This window comes from Coptis chinensis, chromosome 9 (assembly GCF_015680905.1).
Source record: "Coptis chinensis isolate HL-2020 chromosome 9, ASM1568090v1, whole genome shotgun sequence".
NCBI lineage: Eukaryota > Viridiplantae > Streptophyta > Magnoliopsida > Ranunculales > Ranunculaceae > Coptis > Coptis chinensis.
The window spans coordinates 59,198,027-59,215,834 of NC_141464.1; the positions used below are offsets into that span (position 1 = coordinate 59,198,027).

Genomic DNA, 17,808 nt, shown 5'->3' on the forward strand with positions numbered 1-17,808 from the left:
TAAGTTCTGCTCTTGATGGATCGTCTGGGTGACCGGAGACACCAAAAGAAAGTTTCCAAGGATTAAGGATAGAGCAAGCGAGTTAGAAGTTGAGGCGTTGATGATTTGGTTTAAAGATTGTTGAGATCAAGTAATAACTTATTTGACATCCCAAGTTCCCAAGGGCAAGATATCAAACAAAATACTGTATTTTAAATTGTGCACTATCCAGATGTACTGATTTGGGGAGCTAATCATCCAAACCATACGAATTAGGCGTTAGAAAACTTCTGCATTATAGAGATCCCACAGCCTGGAATTATTCCATTTGTAATTGCTATAGGGAACAAATCTGCGATTGACTAAGAAAAATACACTAAAACCTATGTTTGTCTAAAACAAATATCTCTCGATACATGTTTTATTGGGCAATCATAATTTGCACACCTATTGAACACACAAAATTTTGTTGAAAGATTTTGATTATAACTCGGCACATACATAAACGAAATACTCTCACTGAAAATTAGCTGGCAAGCCGCAATTTTAAAACCTGCTGGAGGTAAACCAAGAGTACTCTCAAAATAATTTGCCCAATGACAAATAACTTATTGTAATTCTATGGTTCGAAATGCACCACAAACTTAGTATACCAACAGTTCATAGAAGTTCAGAGATCAAGGAGGAGCCTACGCGGATCCTCGACAACCTCCTTAATACGTCTCAAGAAAAAGACGGCCTCTCTTCCATCAATCAGCCGGTGATCATATGTCAGTGCAATGTACATCATTGGCCTTGGAACAATATCTCCACCAACAACCATTGGACGGCTCACTATTGAATGCATACCCAGGATTGCCGACTGCCAAAAGATACTGTAGTCAGATTCTTTTCATTCAAGGACCAAGTTATATACCAAGTGCAAATGATACCCCTACCATTATTGTACATACTTGGACTGCTAACAAGCAACTCTTGTGTGATGCATGAATCGCATAAATACCACCTCAGTGAGAGAATAAGTGAATAACCAGTGTTCAAATACAACTTTTGAACTCCCAAGGCACAACTGGCATTCAGTAAGGTGGTACAGATGCAACTCCTTTCAGTACCATTTTTTTTATAGCATTTTTCATTTTAATTTTGATTTCTGTTACTGACAAGGATGATGTGTACGAAAAAGGAAAAAAGAAAAAAACTTTGAACAAGTATACCTGTGGAGGGTTTATGATGGGTGTACTTAAGAGGCTTCCATAGACACCGCCGTTGGATATTGTGAAGGATCCTCCGGCCATCTCATCAATTGATATGGTGCCATTAGCAGCCTTTTTTGCAAGGGTGTTAATCTCCTTCTCAATATCAGCAAAATTCATTTTATCCGCGTTACGGATAACTGGAACGACAAGACCCTTGAAAATGAAAAAACAGGATGAATGTCAGAGATCCCAATGACACGTAAAAGAATTAAGGGATGTAAGTTAAAGAAAGAAGTGCTTAATGATGAACTTGTAAATAACAATCGATATATGCATTGACTGAAAGACCAAACACAAAATAACGCTCAAGAAAGAAGTTATCCCTATAGATGCAGTATTCATGCCTGTTCGACAAAAAATTAATAGTACTTGCTTATTTAATCAGCAGCCGAAACACGCATACAATTTTTTTAACTTCTTCCCATAATTGACATTTAGCTTCTTTTATTTTTCAAAGTCTACTTTTAACGACCATCAACTTGCAGGTTCCTTTTACGTTTTAACTAGGGAAGTTTCTGGTCAACGTTAAACTGGTTCATAAATATTGTAATACCTCCTACACTTAAACTAATGTGTTATCTGACAAAGTGTAATTACAGACATGAATAGATCATATTCGCCCATCAAGGTCATCACAACTTCTAACTGAAAAACTAAGGGAATCTGAAAGGTGAAGAAAATTTCTAAGGCAGTAACAAACCTTTGGAGTACCAACAGCAATACTAATATCAATGTAATCTCTGTATATAATGTCATCTCCGTCAATGACTGCATTGATTATTGGCTGATTCTGTAGACCAGTAACAGCAGCCTGAAACAATATCAATAGCATTTAAACAACAATACAAAAATCTGTATCTCTGATGAATCCATCAACACGAAACAAGACATACCTTCACAAAACCTGACATCAGTCCCAATTTTACTCCATGTTTCTCCAAAAATGCATCCTTGTAATCAGTGCGGAGCTTCATCAAGTTAGTCCTGCATTACACAGAACATCGAAAATGGTCACAAGGGTTCCTCTAAGAATACATACTAGAAAACACAATTTAAACATGCAAATGAGTCTGTGTAACTATGATACTCCAATTCTACAACACTGTTACAACGGAATAATGCGAAACTGGCATACTGATCATGTGTATGGGTGTCTCAATATATTAGAACTTCTCAAAGACACATGGAAGGCACTTTATTAAACTTACATCAAAGAGATTCTGACTGTATAGTCCAAGTGAAAACATTGTGGATTAGCACTTACATATCAACTTCATTAAATGTAGTTAGCAATGCAAATGTATTCTGAGAATCCTTCAGACGTGTAGCAACCCTTTTCCTGAGCCTTGTCATAGGTACCTACAATCATCATTATCATGAAAATATTAATAGAAAGCTAGCAACCTTGTTAAAACATCCCTCTGATAACTTCTTCAAGTTTTCAATATATATATATATATATATATATTTTTTTTTTTTGGTAAAAGTATTTTGCTATCAGACTCACTCTTCTTTCCCTGTCCTTGGGAGGTAGGATTGGTTCTGTAGCTGAGGTTTTAGAAGGTGGAGGAGGTGCTTTAGGCGTCTGCTTCACAGCTGTTTCCACTTTAGGTGTTTTCTTGTCAACGTTGACCTTTTCTGCAGAAGGGACTGGCTTAGGAGTATCCTTCACTGATTTCTCCTCTGATGGAGCAGCATGTGATACACCTTCAGCAGACTTTGAAATGACAGCTATCTTGGTTCCTGGTTCCACTGTGTCACCTTCATTGGCTACAAACTGCCAGCACATAGGTAGACAGTAATAGAACAACATTCAAAAGCTAAGATTTTATAAACGAGTAATATGAAAGTAAAACAGTAAGTGTGTTGCAAATAAGGAAGTGTGAACTACCTTCTGAATAACTCCAGATTCAGGACTAGCAACATCAATTGTCACCTGATTGCAAAACACATTGTGAGATTATTACATAGATAACATAGTAAGATACCATAACTCAGCATCATTCTATATGAATCAATGAGAGTACCTTGTCAGTCTCAACTTGGGCGATTGGTTCATCAACTGCTACACTATCACCAGGTTCTGCTCCCAACATTTTAAAGGCGTGAGTTCTCAGAAAAGATATTAATGAACAATAATGTGCAAAACACAACATACAAGCATGGTATTGCATGTAAAACTGAGATATTTTTACGGACGCGACTTGTTTGATTCAACAGAATAAGAAATTTAGGCAATTTGTTTAGAAACCATACTCTTCAAGAATTTTGCCAGAGTTCCATCGCTAATAGATTCACCCATGAAGGGGACAACAGCATCAACTAGGTCACCTTCATATAAAAGTTAAAGAATTTCAGATTTTGTAACTTTCATAATAAAAAGATATCATAAACATGTCAATAGCTCACCGCTGTCTGAAGAAAATGATCTTCCCCATACTCGAATATGGGAATCTTTTTGGAAAAAAGTAACAGAACTCCTGCTTCACATGTCCAGTAAAAAACTTTAGAGATTACATCAAAGAAAATATATCCCTATCAGAAAAAAACTTCTTTTGGTTTTCATCCTTTTGGCAGTTACTAATGACAGTAGTAAGTAAACTGTTACGAGGATTAAAATAGATCCTGACCTTGAAGCTCTTGCACTAACATTAACCGAACCGTCTGCGATCGTATAAAAAACATAGCATCAGTCAGAAAGACATTAAAACCAAGTTTTTACAGTAAAGCACAATTTACCTGGAAAAATATGGCAAGTGAAATTTCGAACATATGTAGTTCCTCTTCCAAGTTGAAATGTCTGTAGTAGGGATACATGTAATTAGAAACAATAATATTTCTTCAATAATGAAGGCAGATACAATATTTACCTGTTTGGTTTGAGTAATACAAGTTGTTGTTGAACGACTATTCCTTTGAATCGATTTACCTAAATACTGTACATATCACAAAACATAAATAAACCAAACGATATATTCCGACATAAAACAAGTCTAATATATATATATATACCGAAGATGCATCAGACCCAGCTTTCCGCCTTAGAATCCCCAACATCGCTGTCTGATCTGTGTGATTGATATATTACGTTAGATCTAATTATAATGGAGATAGACAAAAAAAAAAGAGAGATATATACGGACCTTATTAGCTGTGACCTCTTTCTTTTTTGTTTGTTTGTTTAGTTTAGACGAAGGAAGAAAAGAAGGGTTTAGAAGAAAGAAGAAGGGAAAAAGGGGGTGTCCGACAGTTTATTACGGGTGTACGCTTTATTGAGGTGAGAAATGTTCCAGTGTATCCGAATTATGTTTAAGTGTTTGTAGGAGATCAGATCCGTTAGTACGTGTAGCGAAGTCTCTGTCTTAATGATAACTTTTTGGCCCATCAAGTTTGACTTTGAATTAGAGAAGCTCGTTTAGTTAGTGGGACTGTGAAATTGTGAATCTCACTTGAGATTAATGAGGACTGCTAGTGACTTGTGAAGTTGATAAAATTTCAGGCCCAAGAACCCCAAATTTCTTCAATCATTATAATTCTAATCAAATATATGATTCGACCAAGAAAAAAATGCAACTTTTTGGCATTCGGAAGAACTTCGACATTAAAGTTTTTTTTTTTTTTTTTTTTTCACTAATCAAGTTTTGTAGATTTGCAGTTAAGATATTATCTTGATGGAACATAAATTGAGATACTTGCGATAAAGAAATTAAACAATGAAGAAAATGATTGAGAATAGTAGAAGATGATTCAGTGCATACAGTAGGTTATAGGATTTTGAAAGAAATACAAGATGATGGGAATAAATTCATAAAAAGTAGAAAATAGAGATAACATGAAAGCCTGTATGAATTAGTTGCAGAAGTAAACTGTTAAATTATATATTATGTCGTCTAGTGGAGAGTTTCCGAGCCTATCTTATAAATGACGGTCTCGCTAGTATTCCTCTATATTAATATACATTAACTTGTGGAAACATCGTGAGAACAATTTTCTTAGGTGATTGTAGAGACCTCATCCTAAGAGCAATGTAATAGGGATAGAGTTAGCAGCCACTTTTGCTGAGTAGACTAAAGCTAAATAAAGTATTGATTTTTTTTTTTTTTTTGATTAATAATAAATCTTTATTATACCAAACGTAATGTACATAACCCTAATACATCATAAAAGACTTGCATATTTACAACCATTGGGGGATCATGCCACCACACCGACGAGAAAGGCGGAAGGAAAGACAGATCTCGAGCAGGTCCAGATGAAAAGTGTACATTGGACTGACCTGCCAGACTAAAATTCTTTACTTGATGAGCTACATGCGAAGCCAATGCATCTGCATCACCATTTGCTTCCCTATAAACCCAACTGAAGTGCACTTCGTGGAATTTCTTGTGAAGACTAACTATCTGAATAATAATTCGGAGCTAGTAACCAGTTACAATTCAAGATTTCATCCTTTAAAACTTTATAAAGCAATTGAGAATCTGTTTCTACCTCCACATTCCGATATCCCGCTTCTACCACAATTTGGAGTCCATATAAGAGAGCTACAAATTCGCTTCATTACCGGTTGCGAAGAAAATTGGAATCGAAGCTCCCATAATGAAAGCGACCAGCGGCATCCCCGAGAATACATCCTCCCCTGCGGATCACGGATTCCCAATAGAAGCCCCGTCGTATTCGGTTTAACCCATGCGCATTTGGTGGAAACCATTTAATATATACAAGCATTTGTTCTTTATGCTTTTGATTGAACATGACTTCCATAACCCGGTGTATGTGTTTCAACGCTCTGTGGATGTATCGAGGCCGGATCGGGGACGCTTACCTTGAAACCTTGTTTCATTTTCGCGATCCAAATAAACCACAAAACCCCAACAAAAGTAGCGAAAGATACTTCCCCATTTTGCCCCGGTCCTTATATATTTTAATAAACATAATAAGCGGTCCTTAAAACTACCAACATTCATACTCCTCGATCAACAAGGCCACTAAAATTTGTGCCACACCAAATAGCTCTAGCAAAGGAACACTCAAAGAAAACATGATTTTGAGTTTCAAGAAAGCTCTCACACATTGTGCATTGCGGATAAACTTGAAAATGATGAGATGCCAAAAATCCATTTGTTGGGACGACACCTTGCAAGCATTGCCATATGAAAAATCTTTGTTTGAATGAGACTTTCATCTTCCAAACTGTCTATAAAAATTGTTATCCCGATCTAAAGTGTGCATTTGGTGTAATCAACTGAATGCAACCATTATATGCGGACTTCACGAGTATTCTCCATGGTCCTCCCATTTCGGATCAAAGTATCCTTCTCATTTGGTGTTAAAATTATCGAAACAATTCTTTCGACATATTCTCTGAGCCAAAATTCATTTAACCTCTCCGGTCCCAAGTATTAGTGTCCATGTTAATGAAGTCGAAACAAAGCTAAAAGGGCGATCAAATGGTTTCCAAGTAATTTCGGGCAAATCCTCGGTATGTGGAATCCATTTTTCCTCCCATGCGTTAATAGAAGTACCATTACCCAGTTTCCAGACCGATCCAGCATTGAGAATGTTTCGTGTTGCACAAATGTTTTTCCACATAACAGATGAATTAGATTTGACTTCTGCCATAAAAAAACTGGAGTTGTGAAAGTACCTCTGTTTCATTTGATGTGCCCATAAAGATGTGGGATTCAGAAGATCCCATCCTTTCTTTGCCAGTAAAACATAATTTTGTAACTGTAATTCCTTGATGCCCAGTCCACCATTATTCTTTGACATACATGCTACCCTCCACGGAAAATAATGTAGTTTCCTTGTCTCTGGTGTATGACCCCATAAGAAAGATCTTCGGATAATCTCCATTCGATCCAGGATCCGTGCAGGTAAAATTGTACAGGACATCATATGAGTAGGCAGTGAAGATAAAACTGAATTTACCAGAGTAAGTCGGCCAGCCTTAGATAAACAATTCGCTTTCCACCCTGCCAGTTTCCTTTGAAATCTTTCCAAAAGAGGAGAAAACCTTTGAACTCTACCCTTGCCTGTTAAATGTGGTACTCCCAAGTACAGTGGCAGGACCGAAGTCGACGGCATCATGAAACTTTTTCTCAAAAAGTAAACAAACCTTCGATGCAATTTGGGGTGATGAATTATTTGCGACTTGGTTCTATTGATAGTCTGACCTGAAACTTTACAGTACTCCTTTAGCAGATTGTTCAAATGATGCTGCTCCTCAAATCCACACTTACCCAGGACTAAAAGATCATCCGCATACATTAAGTGAGACACCGGCTGACAGAATCTGCCCAATTTGCAACCATGTATAAGCCCGTCTCTGTTCATTTTCAAGAAATTCAAAGATAGTAGCTCTGAACATAAGATAAAAAGATAGGGCGACAGGGGATCACCCTGTCTTAGTCCTCTAGATGGCTTAAAAAAACCATGTGCAGCACCATTGAGTAACACCGAATAAGAAACATTCTGAACACAAAACAGAATCTTGTTAATCCAATCCACCGGAAACTCAAACTTTGCTAGCATCACCCGCAGAAAACTCCATTCAATTTTGTCATAAGCTTTCTGCATATCAATCTTCAAAGCAAAATATTTAGCTTTTCTGTTCCCATGCCCTCTTATCTTATGATAAAATTCATTTGCAAGCAAAACATTGTCATAAATACTACACTTGGGTAAGAAGGCAGTCTGAAATGGACCAATTATTCTTTGCAGGATAGGTCTCAATCGATTGACAATAATCTTAGAGATAATTTTATAAACCACATTTGTCAAACTGATTGGCCGAAAATGTTCCGGGAGAGAAGGATTCATGATTTTTGGAATTAAAGCAATGAAGGAATGATTTAGCTGCAGGGAGAAAGAGCCCGAAAGGAAAAAAGACTTTACTGTTGCACTTACTTGATCCCCCACCAAATTCCAAAAATGCTAGAAAAAAAATGCCTGATATCCATCCGGTCCTGGAGATTTAAAAGGCTTCAGATGCTTCAGAGCAGTGACAATTTCATCAGTATCAACTCCTTTTTAACAGATTTGATTTTTCGCCGTTCAAGTGATGGGGTTTGGAACATTGAAAATGGAGACGTAAGATCGAGGGTCCGAAAGTAGTCATTGTGTCTTCAAAAAGCACTCGAGCCTATCCCTATATCCGCCGTTCAGTTAAAATGGCACCATTAGTATCTTTGATTGAGTGTATGTAATTCCTTTGTCTACGACAATTTACCATATTATGATAGAACCTCGTATTCTGTTCTCCAAATTGGAACCAATCCAGACAAGCTTTCTGCCCCCAATGATTTGCTTTCTGTACCAGAATATCATTATGTTCCTGCATCAATTCATTCTCCACCCTGAATAAATCATCTGTGTCGTTGTGATTCTCTATCAAACGTTGAATCTCACTCAGCCTCTGTAAAACACAGTCCAACTTATGTTCCACATCTCCAAAAACATGTTTATTCCACCATCTTAAATTTTCTTTACAATTTTGCGCTTCTTCTTACATAGTACAAAAGGCGGAGAACCTTGCAACTCCTTGTGAAAAACATCTCTTATCTGTTCCTGACACCCATCATGTTGCGCCCACATTATTTCAAACCTGAACAGCCTTCTAATCATAACCCGGTATTGTAGCAATTTTAAAATCAGAAACTTATGATCAGAACTGGTGGCCAACTCATGATGAACTCTACAGCCAGAGAATCTTGAACGCCAACCTTCATTTGTCATCATTCGATCAATTCGTTCCCATATTATGTGCCTCCCATTTTGTTTATTTGTCCAGGTGTAAATACTACCAACAAAACCTAAATCAAACAGCTCACAATCATCAATCATATCTAAGAAAAACCTCACTTTAGGATAATTAAAAAGTTTTCCCCCACATTTTTCCTCTGGACAAGTTATTTCATTAAAATCTCCCATGAGCAACCATGATTCATTATTGTTGGGCTTAAACATAGTAAGAACAGGCCACTGTAATCTCCTAACACAAGATTTAGCATTACCATAGACACAAGACAAAAAGAAACATTCCTTTACACCATTCACTTGTATTGCTATTTTACGGATTGAATGAACCGTAAATCATACATCAAAACATCTACAACCACAGATTTTTCCCAAAAGATCCACAAACCACCGGACAAACCGCAGACTTGGAACTACAAAAGACTTCGAAATCTCCTAACCTTTTAATAAGTCCGACTCCTTTATCTACGAGAACACTTAGTTTCCATAACAAACATAAAGAAAGGCCCGGCAACTCGATTTGTTTTTCAAGCTCTTCCATCATCGAAGGCGGCCACTCCTTATTTGTTCCAAGCTAGTAGACTCATGGAATCCTTAGGGTCCGCTACGGCCGGGACCCTTAACCGATAGAAGCTTTTTGCCTTTCCAAAGTGAGAATTCTTGTGCGGTATGTTTCATGTTCAACCTCCACCTCACCTTCATCATGAATATGAGTTTTTTCTTCTTGATCCGCGATCCGCCTCAAAGAAACTTTCAACTAGTTCATTGACATCTCCGATCATGTATCATCTTATCCTTGGCTGCAACCCCTTGTGATATCTCTTGTCTTTTATAAGAGTAATCATCCCGATGAACGACGATTATGTAACCGAGCCAAATCAATGAAATGAAGCTTCTTAGTGTCGGTTGCTATATGAGCAAATCCAGCGGGTATTATTCAGGTTCATGCAGAGGATGAAAATTATTGAACTCCATTTGAGTTGAAAACCCAAATTTCTAGGGTTATCGCTTCCAATCGCAATAGGTAGGTGATCATGTGGAATATGGCATCCGTGTTCATTGCTAGGACCCTATATGCAGGCGGTTGAGGTGGCGAAATATCGCTGATCATGGGAGCTTTTAAATGTTCAAGCCGGTGCGGCGCTTTTGAATTAACCGATGAATCGGCAACATTTGTGATCATCGGAAGAAAAGGTTGGTTTAGATCGGGGTTAAACATTAAGGAGAAGCCTGAAACAATTCTCTCTCCAAATGGTTTTGGAACAATGCGAGTTTTGGAAGAGTAAAATTGAAACCTTTGTCCTCCTGGAGAAACTCGAACTTCAGTCCCATGAATATCTTCGGTTACATTACAAGCTGCAAAATGATGTCCAATGAAGCCACATTTAAAACAGAAAACTGGGAGATACTCAAAAACAAACGATATCCAGTCAACTCCATCTATGGATTCCGGTATGAGAAAGCCAGGGGGAATTGGTGCATGAACATCCAGCACCACTTTAACTCGAACACAATTAGGCTGCGTTTCCGTCTTAGGATACAACTTTAGGAATTTGAGATCAGACATATCAAAATAGCCAGATTCCACCAAATTCCCCTCAATAATCTCCTTGTCCAAATAAACCTCAGGATAGTTATGCAACTGCATCCACACATAAAACTTGGAGAAATTTAAGTCCTTGGTTTCATAGAAGTCCATCCATGAGATAATCTGAAAAATGTGCTGTGCGACAATCCAAGGCTGCCCCAGCAGAAGTGCAGCCACCTGTTCCTGAGACTCCATCCGGATTTGATATATTTCCCTTTTTATGCGGACTCATGTCTTCAATCTTGAAAGGGTACCATGCTTTTTCAAGAGCTGATTTTCTGATTGTCATATTATTCGCCATCTAGAACACGACCAAACAGAGTGGACTTATTATAGCCTACATAAAGACTCTTCATTTTGTCAGAGCTGGTTATCATTGGTGGTTCAGTATAAGGCATCCTCATTTTGGCAGCAAATTCCATAGATAGAAGTTCAACAGAATTTGGGTGCTTGGTGGAAGACAAAACCTTGTTTGTGGTAGGGATCATGTAAATAAGGAAGTGAAGGATCTCTGTTTGAAGAAGTGTGAAGAACCCATAAGCTGCCGATAACCTTATATACAGCCCAAATTCAAACACAATCCCTTCACAGTCAAGAGGTATCAACACCACCTCATCACTTACCCATACATACAAGTCCATCTGTATGCATAAAACCCCAAAATCTATCCATAATCTCCATTTTATGAAACTAATCTGCCAAATGGCAACCTCTATCCTTAGACCATCATTGCCCATTGAGCTCATAACCCGTACTAAGCCAGAGAAGAGTCTAGATTAAGACAGACATCATCACAAGTAAACTCAGCCAAATCCTGTTTAGAGCACATAAAGATTTGAAACCCAACAATGCAGGGGAAAACTCCACAGAGAAGTCGTGCATTATACGTTAAATATTAGCCAAGAGAAGAACAGAATCACTGTTTCTAAAAAGAAGTAAACCCCCAATGGAAGTTCTGAACCCACATGCAAAAACTTATATATTAGAGATAGAGAGCACGAGCATTAAGCCATAGCCACAGTTAGGCAACCTAGAAACAATATGACCACCAGCCAATAAGAAAAAACTAAACCACATGCAGAATCTGGTATGTTTGATATAGAGCACGAGCATTGAGCCACAGTCACAACAAGCCAATCAAGATAAGATGATATAACAGCCAATGAGATGCGTCATTTCTTGAACTGACAATGTTTGCATCGTAGGATTTTACCAGGAATATATGGACGTATAAAAAGGTGGGCTATTATTGATCATGGGCTTGTTAATAAAATAAATAATGTAGGCTTAAACTTAAACTTAAAAAGGCGATGGTTTGAAAGGTGGGATATCTCCTCAACCAAAAGTTAGACTGATATATTGTTTTGAAAGGAGAAGGTGTAAGGAAATTTTCGGTATGATTAACAGAGTTTGAAAAGCCGTTCCTGAATTTGGGCTAAATTATTGATAGTGGAGAATTTGGAATCTGTGAAAAAGTGATTTGGAAATTTGGGCTAAGATCTAGATAAAGGCATTTAGGGATGTGTATTATAGCAAAGAGGAATTTGAATCAGGGGATTTGAGAAATGAGAATTAGGGATTTGAGAAATGAGAATTAGGGATTTGAGAATTAGCGATTTGAGGCTAAAAGAAGGAAGACTTCAAATATGGATTCTAATAATCCTCCCCCTCCTTATTAATGGTTAGTAGGCAAGGAGAATATATTCATAAGTTTTTAGTATGTCCGTCAAAGGTATTGATTTTAGGTAATTGCAAATCAAGGCCTAAAATATTGAATTTGGTGAATATTTCGGTGTACTCAAAAATTGATATATATCGAATATATCAGAAATATCAGATATATTAATTTTTTTGTGATTAGTCCAAACTATCTAAACTATCATAAATGGGGATGGTTATATGAACTCCATTAAAACGAACTCCAAATGAACTCCACCACTTAACTCAATGAACTAGAAGCTGATTTTTGGTGGAGATGTTTTCCACACAATAGAGATCATCCTCACAAAAAATCAGCTCATTTGAAGATGTACAACCTCATCAAAAATCATTTAGAAAGTTATGAAATTATCCAATGGTCCAGATTTTTTTAATTTCGATACAATTTTTGACAATGTTAGACATATTCAATTGAGCTGATTTTTGGTGGGGGTGTTCTCCATCATGAGATGTACACATCCACAAAAATTAGTCCTCGATTCATTTTGTAAGTTCATTTTATGAGTGGAGTAACTTTGGAGTCGCTATAAGGTGGAGTTCATATAACCATCCCCATCATAAATATTATAAATATCGATAAAAAAAATATCGTAAAATATTAAAAATATCGAATATTTATATTAAAAAATGGTAAAAAAGTCAAACGATATATATCGTAAATATCGCATATATCGGCGATATAAAATTTTATATCAAAAATTTCGATATATATTGGGAAAAAATTCAATATTCGGTAGATATATATTAGATATATCGATATCGGTGTACCCAAAAAATGATATATATCAACGATATACCAGTGATATTTTGGGCGTTGTTGCAATTTGCAAATAACTCGTGCTAGAACTCATAACCAATGGAGCTAGTTTGAATTCGGACCATAATAATTTCATTTATAGAATTTTCGTTTTTTTTCTTACTTTTATTATTATTGTTTTTTTTTTGGAATTCACACCATGCCCCCTCACTGTCGGACTCTGAATGGTGTACATTCTCTGGTTGCAGTTTAATATGAATAGAGATATAGGGTAGTCATATCACCAAAGGGCAACCCTAAAAGTAGGACTATGGAGTACGGATTGCCAAAGAAAATATTCTTCCACGTTGAATTACTAAGGGCACCAAATAAAGTATTGGAATAGTTTTTGATAGAGATAGGTAGACCATTGGGTGCACCTCAAGTCAAGATGCTCTTAGGATTGTAGCATTTAGACCACTCCCTAATGTCGGAATGTCGGATCCATACCTTTAGCCCTTTAGACCATTTCACCATTGCATTCCCTATTACAAAAATATCCCGATATATCGCATATATTTCTAGCTATGTGGACCATTTCACTAAACACTTTTAATGTCAAATATCAGACAAACCAAAAAAACAGGCGTCTGGCACAAGAAAGAAGTTTCAGACACAGACTGAAAAGATAACGCAAGACAAGTGGAATATCCGGGATGATTCCTTAAAATCTTAAATACTTAACTCATTTATACTCTGTCGAGTGTTCCGCCAAACATTCGGCAAACAAGCTCTTCACGCTCCATTTACAAGAGAGTGAGAGTGAGTGTGAGTGCCAAAGCTAACGTACTACGTATATACTCTTCAGTAGAAGAAGAAGAAGAGGTATGAGTGAGCTTGCAAAGAAGGGGTGGGAGCAGTACATGTTACAACTCCAACACCATCCTTTGAGAACTAAGGTTCAATCTTAGCTAACTCACTTATTGTTTTTTTATTTGTTGTTAAAGGTTAGTTTTTCGGGCTTGGTTATGTTCATAACTTGTGTTATTTTGTTTGCGCAGGCAATCACAGCTGGTGTATTGTCTGGAATAAGTGATTCTGTTGCTCAGAAGCTCTCTGGTATACAGAAACTTCAATTGAAACGGCTTCTTCTCAAAGTGGTAACTCTTTTAGTTCATAAATTACGTTTTACAATTCTGCAGTTGTGCAATTAGCTCCTCTTAAATTTTTTAGTTTAAGCTGATCACTCAAAAAAGAGTTGCATCGATCCTGTATTTTGATTTAGAGTATGTCTATGCTCCACTTAGGGAGTACCGGAGTAGGTCTGTTGTAATAATGTATGGTTATGCTCCACTTGGTAAACCAGTTTCCAAAGTCATGGTATGGACTCTGGATGGTTAATTGGATCAAATACTAGTAGTTTGCAAGTGGCAGTAAAGTTTTTCTTTAGTTTGCAAATGGTGTGGCGACACCATTTCAAAAGCTATCTTGCCCATTGCATTTGTGGTACAGACTGACGGATCTAGGGGGTGGCACACCCCAAAATTTTGGAAAAACAATTATTATATAGTAGAATCAGTTAAAATGATGATTGAATCTACAAGGGTTGCCCCCAAAAAAAAAATTGTAAGTTTGAACTACTATCCCCTACAAGTATTGCCCCCCAAACTCAAATTCCTGACTCCGTCCCTGGGTACAGAGCTACAACTTATGTAAGAGTAAGAATAGTTTATTTCCCACCAACCATTTAGTATGGACTGTGGACAAATATAACCGAGACAAGAGTTTATTTCCCACCAACCCTTTAGAATGGCCATAGACAACCTAGACATTTTTATAAGTTCTTACTAAAATACTAAACCTAGCCAGTATGGCGATTGTGAAGCTAACTCTGCCACTATTAACATGTGGAAGAGCAGATGATCTCGCTCTGTTGTCCAATTCTCATTCGCCGGATTGATGGTTAAAATCAGAATATCATTTAATAATAACAGAGTATTCATAACTGAATGTGCTTTCTGACCTAGGAAATAAAAGAGTTCTTATATACTTACTCTGCAAGGTGTCCAATTCCTAGTAGGTCGTGAGCGTGATAAACCATTTTTTCATATGTCTTAAAACTTGGCATGGAGGGTCATCCAGAAAGAAGGGTATATAGGTTGTTCGATGTATTGGTAATTTGTTGCAAGGTCACTGGTGTGATTGTCAGATATAAATCAGGTTTGGGTGTTTGGATTTGACAACATGAATCAGATCCTGCACTTAACAGTAGTTTACATAACTTGGACGCAATGATTTTTTCAAAGTTTATATCAACTATCATTGTCCGAGTATACAAATGATCTTTGATAAGTTAAAAGATTGATTTAATATTACTTGTTGTAAATAAATTGTCAATTGCAATCAGGCAAAATTGACCAAAAAAAACATCATAAACGTCTAGTAACTATAGTCAAGTCCAACATGTGTCTAACATGAGTGAGTGTACCATCCTTTCAGAATTACAAGATTCCTTGCGTTATAGATAAATAGTAGGTATATGGTGAAAAATAAGAAACATGATGTCCCCATGACCAAAATTATATAAACAAGCATAAAAGATATTGAGTCCATAAGTTTTACCTTGTGAGTGACTCTGTGAAGCTACACAAAAGAAAGTTTGAACAAAAACTTCAAAAGAGGTTGAAGCTTAGATACTCTTGAAAATATAACTTTTGGGGCTGCGCACCATAAAATGTTTATTTCATGGGGGATTATAGGGTATGAGAAAATTTGTATGGAAACGTTTGTAAGAAATAAGGAAAAGGGAAAGGGAAAAAGGAAAAGGGAACAGCTTACTAAAATTAAGGGCTTCACTGAGGCTTAAGCCTTGAAAAGTAGTACCTAGGCATGCGCCTCATTATTGTGAGGCTATAGTCTCTTCAACCATCATAGATTGAGGGTAGAGCCTCGATATTTCTCCATGAGGCTTTGAGGTGTGACTCAAGTTGTAAACCTCTATGCTTATTTTAAACATTGGGTATGAGAGGGTACATCTTATTGTCACTGTTCTACTTCCTTGTCCATGTGATTGTTAGTTGACCTTTAAGAAGGGGGAGTAATGGATGTACTAGGTTTTTTTTGAATTCTAACATAGAAAATTTAGCTCTTTGGCTTTGCCTATGGAGGACCATTTGGGCACTTTCTGCACAAACTTCTGGATAAAATTTTCAAGGGGAGGAAAGATAAAAGTTCAGTTGCCAAAAAGGTAATGATGTATCTTAATATACATATATCTTAAGTTGTGTTATTCTTTTATCTGTCTATTACACATTTATTGAAGTGGGGTTAATCTCTCACGATTGCTGGTTCTGTCCAAGTCAGCTAATCCCCCAGTTATTTTCCTTTTAGGTGTTTCTTGAACAGCTGACTTCTTCCCCTTTGAACAATATGATGTTCCTGATGTACTATGGTCTTGTTGTAGAGGGTAAGACCACTTTGCAGAGTAAAATTATTTTCCCTATATTTTATGAATATAAATTTTGAGTATTTTGCTTCAACTAAGGGACAACTTGCAGTCTAGTTTTGCACTTCAATCTTGATAGGCATCTAGGCCTTGCTTGATATAGTGCGAGAGAGCAGTGTGCCAAATGGTGGAGTTATGTTATGATTCTACGAAGTATTATACATACTACAAAACAATAGAGAATGAAAGAGACGAGAGATAGATGTGCAAACGTTCATCAGCATTTGATGCCATTTTAGTAGATACGAAAAATGGATGAAGTTATGTCTCTGCCGTACTTTTGTTTCTAGTGACTAGTGAGACCCTCTACCATAGTGCTGCAAGGGAGATTTGCAACCGGCAACCTATCGTTTTATGAACCAGATTTAAGATACCCAGTCCAGTAATAAGGTTTAATAGCAAAAAAGTGTCAGAACTTCAACGGGGTTTCTGTGATGACCTTCGCACTGGAGGAGTAGAAAGGCGAAACCAGAGATGCAACTATTGTTGTCTTGTTGACCTGTATACAGTGAGCATGCAGGAAAAACAATTGAAATCATGTCTAATATTACAACATTTTGCAAATGCAGGAAGACCCTGGGTGCAGGTAAGGAGTAAGGTCAAGAAAGACTATCCCTCAGTGCAATTGACGTCTTGGATGGTACATATTCCAGAGTTTGCAACAAGAAATATGGTAATTTCATTATGTAGGAGCATGGTTTTCAAGTGATCTAAAATTACTGAATGGATATTATGCAGTTTTGGCCAATTGTGGGGTGGGTAAATCACCTTTATATGCCGTTGCAATTCCGGGTCATCTTTCACAGCTTTGTTGCATGTTGCTGGTATATTTCTTTCCTTCATAACTTCCACTTTGTGCAAGTTGTTGCTCTTTTTTCTGATTTTCTTCTAGACCATAAAAATAAGTCGGTTATCTTTCATTGTTTAGGGGAATATTTTTAAATCTAAGAGCAAGGTCTATGGCGTTAACGAAGGGATAAGTTGATCTTGCAAGGAAGAGACTAGCAATGATATTTTCCATGACCATCGCACATTCAGATCTGCCATGTTATTTTTTGATTCTGGATCTCAGCTGGCCGTGGTTGATTTCTTTGGATTCCAGTTACATAGGCAAGGTCCCTTGTCATGTATACCTTGTGCTATATATTCCTCTCTTGTAATAACCTACTAATACAACATGTACTTATATTATCAATAATATATGCTCATTTGTCACAGGTTTATGAACAGTTTAATAAGAATATTCTTCATTTTCTCCCCTTACCATATT

General features: G+C 37.0%; 2 protein-coding genes across 3 annotated transcripts; one reads left to right on the forward strand and one right to left on the reverse strand.

Annotated features, from left to right (window-relative positions):
* Positions 1 to 443: 443 nt before the first annotated feature.
* Positions 444 to 4,692, reverse strand: LOC147477015 (dihydrolipoyllysine-residue succinyltransferase component of 2-oxoglutarate dehydrogenase complex 1, mitochondrial-like). Its single transcript, XM_086581831.1, has 15 exons — positions 4,379 to 4,692; positions 4,248 to 4,303; positions 4,106 to 4,171; positions 3,975 to 4,035; positions 3,866 to 3,899; positions 3,645 to 3,715; positions 3,492 to 3,566; positions 3,263 to 3,318; positions 3,127 to 3,171; positions 2,743 to 3,012; positions 2,500 to 2,594; positions 2,129 to 2,219; positions 1,936 to 2,046; positions 1,194 to 1,388; positions 444 to 841 (listed from the first exon to the last, which is right to left on the reverse strand). Exons 2-15 carry the CDS (start codon positions 4,290 to 4,292, stop codon positions 650 to 652), a joined length of 1,407 nt encoding a protein of 468 aa, XP_086437957.1. The 5' UTR covers positions 4,293 to 4,303; positions 4,379 to 4,692; the 3' UTR covers positions 444 to 649.
* Positions 4,693 to 13,637: 8,945 nt separating this feature from the next.
* LOC147477016 (peroxisomal membrane protein PMP22-like) lies at positions 13,638 to 17,759 on the forward strand. 2 transcript variants are annotated; one of them, XM_086582446.1, is made up of 7 exons: positions 13,638 to 13,992; positions 14,095 to 14,193; positions 16,179 to 16,280; positions 16,424 to 16,499; positions 17,108 to 17,178; positions 17,277 to 17,362; positions 17,467 to 17,759. In XM_086582446.1, exons 1-7 carry the CDS (start codon positions 13,921 to 13,923, stop codon positions 17,516 to 17,518), a joined length of 558 nt encoding a protein of 185 aa, XP_086438572.1. In that variant the 5' UTR covers positions 13,638 to 13,920; the 3' UTR covers positions 17,519 to 17,759. The 2 variants fall into 2 exon arrangements, with proteins under 2 accessions (XP_086438572.1, XP_086438573.1); XM_086582447.1 differs by lacking the exon at positions 16,179 to 16,280 and having other exon boundaries at positions 13,642 to 13,992.
* The last annotated feature ends 49 nt before the right edge of the window (positions 17,760 to 17,808 follow it).